Source organism: Doryrhamphus excisus, chromosome 3, assembly GCF_030265055.1.
Source record: "Doryrhamphus excisus isolate RoL2022-K1 chromosome 3, RoL_Dexc_1.0, whole genome shotgun sequence".
NCBI classification, from domain to species: Eukaryota; Metazoa; Chordata; class Actinopteri; order Syngnathiformes; family Syngnathidae; genus Doryrhamphus; species Doryrhamphus excisus.
In genome coordinates this window covers 2396373-2403064 of record NC_080468.1, presented here as the reverse complement: position 1 = coordinate 2403064, position 6692 = coordinate 2396373, and the positions used below count along the sequence as shown (strand labels likewise).

The 6692-nt window shown below is 40.8% G+C and overlaps 1 protein-coding gene across 1 annotated transcript; it reads left to right on the top strand.

Annotated features, from left to right (window-relative positions):
- The first annotated feature begins 2356 nt into the window (after positions 1–2356).
- On the top strand, positions 2357–6684 carry pfn2a (profilin 2a). The gene is made up of 3 exons (XM_058068158.1): positions 2357–2697; positions 3469–3661; positions 5966–6684. Exons 1-3 carry the CDS (start codon positions 2569–2571, stop codon positions 6061–6063), a joined length of 420 nt encoding a protein of 139 aa, XP_057924141.1. The 5' UTR covers positions 2357–2568; the 3' UTR covers positions 6064–6684.
- Positions 6685–6692: the final 8 nt, after the last annotated feature.

The following is a 6692-nucleotide window of genomic DNA, read 5'->3' as shown; positions in this document are numbered from 1 at the left end:
ACTGCGTTGCATGCTGGGTAAACTTGTGGCAGTGCGCAATGATGTTTACGTACGACGTGCTCGGTGCTGCGTTCACTGTCACTCGGAAAAGGCAGTCATAATATGCCCGTGCAATGGATGATGACGAAGAGCCTTTCCTTGAAAAGAAACATAAAGCGTCGTTATTGTAGATCCGTAGTGTTAATCCACAGTATATGTTTTCAGTAATATGTATATACATACATGGTTATTTAGAATGTATTTTGTATACTCTTACATCGGAGTGCGTCTGGGGGCAGGACTGAAAAAGATACCTTATGTAACACTGCCCCTAGTGGGCAAGGAATGTATTTTGAAGCTATTGCTTTACCATAAAAAGTCAGTGTTCTCCTACATTTTTTTTCCTCAGCAGAACAGCAAAAGAGGGACACGTTCTGCACCAATCATTGACACCAGTGCCATGAGATCTTCAGTCTTTTATGGCAGCTATCGGTCAAGCCCAGCACCAAATTACTGAGCTGTCAGCCTCTCATTTCACAGAACATTACAAATGTATGATCCATCATTCATCTGGCTTCTAATTTTGCTAGTCGAATGCAGCTGGTCCACTTAGACCTCATCTGTTCAAGTCATAAAACCAAATGATCAGCATTGCTATAATGTTTGGATGGGCATTACAATGATGGGGGTTGGTATTATTGGATCAACTGTAGCAGGGGTCATTGAGTATGAGTATTGAGTAAAACCACTAAGCAACTGGTGCATTCAAAATCAAATCATTTCATGAGGACAAATAAAATATATTATGTCACAATTCTTAATACCAAAGATAGTAATGGTCAATTTTGAGCAACACTTGAACAATATGTTTATTGTTGTGTTTAGCTGTACTGTATCATACTGAAAAGCATTTCTAATATGCTCCCTTTGCCATGTAGCCAAAACCCTAGATAGGCCTAGACCATCATCATCTTTTAAAAGGCGTGTTTTTTTAATAACAATAATGCATGCTTTAATATTAACTAAATATTGTTTCCTGTGGGTTTCCATTGTCAAATATGGTTAAACATGACATTAAATATGAATCGAATTGAACTTTATTACAACATTACATGTTTACACTCAATTTAACATGTTCAAAAGGGACTTGGAAGAAGCAATTCTTATTTTATCCGACCATTTCTCCAGGTTTCAGCAATACCTGGTAGTCGGTTCACATCCTGTGTTTCCATATTATCATTTTCTAATAGGAAAGGGAAAGAATGTGATAGAAGGCTAGTGGTATTTAGTAATGAAAGAAATAAAGAAGTAAAAACTGACATAAACACTGTATAATTGACAGACAAGTACCAAATATAGGATAACTAATACCTTGATTAGATAATAATAGGGCAGGGGTGTCCAAAATGAGGCTTGGAGGCCCTTTTTTTATCCTGCTGCAGAAATTGGGAGAAATAGAGCAAAATCAGCACCATGTCAGGAGAATAATTACATATTTTGATTCTAATACCTAACACAAAGCTTTATTTTTAAACGTTTATAACAAAGAAAAAAATATGTGTATGTATAATATATTCATTCATTCATTTTCTATCGCTGTTCCTCACGAGGGTCGCGGGGGTTGCTGGAGCCTATCCCAGCAGTCTTCGGGCGAGAGGCGGGGTACACCCTGGACTGGTCGCCAGCCAATCACAGGGCACATATAGACGAACTGTATAATATATAATAATATAAAAATATATATGTATAAAAATATGAAAGTGCACATCTGTATCCTGGGATTTTTAATTATGTGACTTTAATTATTATGACAACCCTCCTATAGAGGCAATAAATGAAGAACAACAGTAGATTAAACTGACATAAACACATTTAGATAATATATGAATGTAGAATAAAACACTTGCATAAATGTTTTTTTGGGGGGGTGAATTAAAAACATAAATACAACCATTAAAACAGGCGTATATACAAAATATAACAGCTAAGTGACACAAACATTGTAAATAAGTCCATGGTGATGGTTAGTACCTGTCTCAGATTTATCTCACAGTGCAGTGTTTGCGCCATTCCATAGGTTTATTGCGCATACTTATATGCTAAAAGTTTTTTTTTATTTATTTCCCACCCGAGATTATGTTTATCCTCTCTTGGAGAAAAAAAAATATATAAATCGTGGAGCAATTGAGCCATTGATGAGGCTGAAACATGAAGCTGCATTAAAAACAATCAAAGGTAGAAGCAATAAATGAGCAGAATAGTAAATCCCCAACTGCCTTTTTGTGTACCCCAGCATTCCCTCAGACCGTTGACTCTTAGCTGAGCCGTTAAGTCCCTCTTTATTCAACCGCCTGCTGCCATAAAAGCGCCGGTGTGTCATTGTGCGGAGTGATCTGATATACGGGCTACACCCAGCCGCAGCCGCACTAGTGCCCCGGCTTTCTTTGCCACCCCAGCGTCCAAGTGTGGGTTACATCCGAGGCTCTCCATTCGTTTGCAGGGCTTTTTTTTCGCAAAATAATTCCGCATAGTCTTAATTTGACAACAACACCCCGCGATTTTTTTCCACGCAACATCGCTTTCTTCAACATGTCTTGGCAAAGCTACGTGGACAACCTGATGGCCGATGGCAGCTGTCAGGACAGCGCCATTGTTGGCTATGTGGACGCCAAATACGTTTGGGCAGCACATGCCGGTGGTACTTTCAACAATATCACGGTAAGAACACGACATGGCGGTGTTTGTTGAGGGGAATATACACGGGGTTGTTGTTTGGAGGCGCAAGACGGGCGCTTGCCAGACTGGAGGACTGTTATTTATGTAAATGTCTAGCGAGCTAACGGCGCCGTGCTCGCCATGCTAGTTCATCCTAGGCCTGCCCTGCTGAACGCCGCAGGATTAGCGCTTGCGTGCGTGAGACCTCGCTTTTAGCAACTTGCGTGCGAAAAAAAACAAAGACACGCATTTTACAATTGACGCCAGTCGCTAATAATTCTAAGCAACGTTATTAAAATGGTGCTCATTTTACATAAGCGTGGCGTCTGCCTTCGACTTTGGTTCAATGAGCCATCATGCTTTGTGTGCCGGGGTGCTCTGATTAGCTAACATTAAGCCGCCCCGCTGGTTAACTGTGATTTAAAAAGCTTACGCTGACTTTTGACCAGCCTCAGATAAACCTGCCATATTGTTGCTGCGTTTAATGGAGCAACATTGTGACATTTTCATATTAATTGGGGAGTGAATGTTTAAATTCACCCCAGACCGTCATTGGTAGTCAGGACTTCCTGTACGTCCATGCTTTGGTCGTATAGCCTCTGTAATACTATGCATGTGCTTTTTTTGATTGTCTTTGAAATTTTAATATTAAACTTTGAATTGTGTCCCCTCATCAGCAGGCTTGGTAACATGCTTGAGTATTTGAGTATTCACAAAAAAGCATGTCATGTCAGAATGCTGTGATTCATTTAGTTGTGCGCTTGTGTATTGCAGTCCCAAGAAATTGACGTCCTCGTAGGAAAAGACCGAGAGACCTTTTACACCTTTGGTCTCACTCTGGGCTCAAAGAAGTGTTCGGTCCTCCGAGACAGCCTCCAGAACGACGGAGACTGGACAATGGACATCAGGACAAAGAGCCAAGGAGGAGAGCCGACATACAATATCTCAGTGGGACGAGCCGGAAAAGGTATATATGAAATACACTGCTCAAAAAAAAAAAAAAATAAAGGTAACACTAAAGTAACATGTTGTGGATTTGAATGAATGAAATATTTTTATTAAATACTTTGTTCTTTCCATAGTTGAATGTGCTGACAACAAAATCACACAACTGATCAATGAAAATCAAATTATCAACCCATGGAGGTCTGGCTTTGAAGTTGTACTCAAAATGAAAGTGGAAAAACACACTACAGGCTGATCCAACTTTGATGCTTTAAAGAAGTCAAAATGTATGATAGGACTTTCCTGTATGATGGCACGGCAGTCATGCCATCCTGGATGGCAAGAAGGTTTGCTGTGTCTGTTAGCGTAGTGTCCAGAGCATGGAAGTGCTACCAGGAGACAGGCCAGTACATCAGGAGGCCATGGCAGGATGACAAACCATCAGCAGGACCAATACCTCCTTTGTAAGGAGGAGCACTGCCGGAGCCCTGCAAAATGAGCTCCTACAGGCCACAAATGTGCATGTCTTCTCAAACAGTCAGAAATGGACTCCATGAGGGTGGTGTGAGGGCCTGATGTTCACAGGTGTGGGGGTTGTGCTTGCAGCCCAACACCGTGGATGGACCAGGATGTTTGGCTGCCAGAGAACACCAACATTGGCAAATTCGCCACTGGCGCCCTGTGCTCTTCACAGGTGAAAGCAGGTTGACATTGAGCACATGTGACAGACGCGACAGAGCGTGGAGACGCCATGGAGGGGGTCAGTAATGGTGTGGGGTGGCATTTCTTTGGGGGGCCGCACAACCCCCTATGAGTTTGCCAGAAGTAGTCTGACTGCCATTAGGTACCAAGATGAGATCCTTAAACCTCTTGTAAGACCATATGCTGGTGCAGTTGGCCCAGAGTTCCTCCTAATGCAAGACAATTCTAGACGTCATGCGACTGAAGTGTCAGCAGTTCCTGCAACATGAAGGCATTGATGTTATGGACTGGACCGCCCGTTCCCCAGAGATCCCTCAGGAGAACATCCGCCATCTCATCAGGAGCATGCCCAGGCATCAAAGATCAACATCAAAGTTGGATCAGCCTGTAGTGTTTTTCCACTTTCATTTTGAGTATAACTCCAAATTCAGACCTAAATGGGTTGATATATTTGATTTTCATTGATCATTTTTGTGTGATTTTGTTGTCAGCAAATTCAACTATGGGAAGAACAAAGTATTTAATTCAGACCCACGTGTTACATTAGTGTTCCCTTTTTTTTTTGAGCAGTGTAGATTAAGACCAGTCAAGAAGTTGCATGCATTGTTTAATTAACTTTCTCAATTCAATTCTGCGGCTTTGCTTCGTCACACATGAGCTTTATCTTAGTTTCACACAATTTGAGCAATAGAAAGGCCAAGATTACCTTTTATGGATACTGCAGTCAGGCCAATTAGTATTCTAATAATGTACGGGAGGAAAGCAAATGGCATTGGTTTCAAAACTGACTCGAGTATGGAATACCATCCATCAATTTTCTATGCCGCTTACCCTCATTAGGCTTGTGGGAGTGAGCTGGAGCCTATCCCAGCTGACTTTGTGCAAGGGGCGGGGTACACCCTGTACTGGTCGCCAGCCAATCATAGGGCACATATAGACAAACAAGCTGATCTCCTGACTGTGGCCAACATGCTAACCACTCTACCAAATTTTATTTTTTGGTCTCTAAGATCTGAGGCGTTTCAAGCTTCCCCTCTTATCCACCTCTTTTTCCATCTAATTCCAAGTCTTCTATGGGAAAAGTCAATTAACTTTGTTTATTCTTAACATGCAAAAGCTGTTGGGCTCTATTGTTCTATTTGTTGTGGTTAATTAGTTCCAAACCAAGATTCTTCATTTATAAATCGAATATTTTTTGTTGTAGTGGCATTGAAAGCCTGTTTACGACCTATTAAATATGTTTAACATTATTGAGTCCTCTGGACATGAAATAACACCCCTATAGTCAGAAATTATACTCATATGACCCAATATAATAGATACAATAATAGAAAATTTGATATAAGTCTTGCTGTAAATGTTGATGTTTGCCTTGGCATGGGTTACGGGTTAATTTAGGCCAAAAATAATCAGTCAAATATGCTTAAATATGCATATTTTTAGTAATAGGCTCTACTCAGCATGGTTCATTAGTGTATTGAAAAAAAGGAAGTGAAGTTGAAAAAAAAAATAAACATTTAAATGTTCTTTTTAGCTTGTTCTTGATAACACTTTTGAGTTTTAGATGCTTTCCCCAGATTCTCACCTTAACAGTGTCCCCTTTTTTCTATCTCTTCTCTTCCAGTTTTGGTTCTTGTAATGGGCAAAGAAGGGGTCCATGGCGGCGGATTGAATAAGAAGGCTTACTCGATGGCAAAATACTTGAGGGATTCAGGCTTTTAATGTTTCCAGGCTCATTTAGGTAAAAATTTGAGGGACAAAAAGAAGAGAAAAAAAAGAAATATTTGCTGTTAAGATTTCTCCTGCAAGCGGTCAAATGTCATGGAAACCTTTAATAGCATTGAAGAGTGGTAAGATTCTGATACCTGGTCCCTCCCCCTTCCATCCCGTAGGGGTGGGGACTCTTCAGTTTTGTTCATTTTTCTCTCTATTTTTTTTCCTTATCTGCCCCAGCATTGGTTATAGTCATGGGAAACAAAGCGGTCCATGGACAGCTTAACACGAAAGCATATGATATGGCGTCGTTCCTGAGGACATGTGGATATTAAGCAACCTCACCATCCATCAACTTAACCGGTCACCCCAACTCACTACATTGTGTTGACACTACTTGCAGGGTTAAAGGGCAAATGTTTCTTCCTTCCCGCTCTATTTTATACACAGCCCCCACAACCACCCTTTTTGGTTTCCCCTCCCCCCCTCACCCCAATGTTGTAACCACACATTTTTTTTGACACTACAGTTATGGCATGTTCAATAAAATTGTTTAAATGTTATAAACCAAAGGAGCGTGCAAAAAAAAGACCACAAAGTGTAATAAAGAATTGAATTTGCCTTGTATAACATCTGCT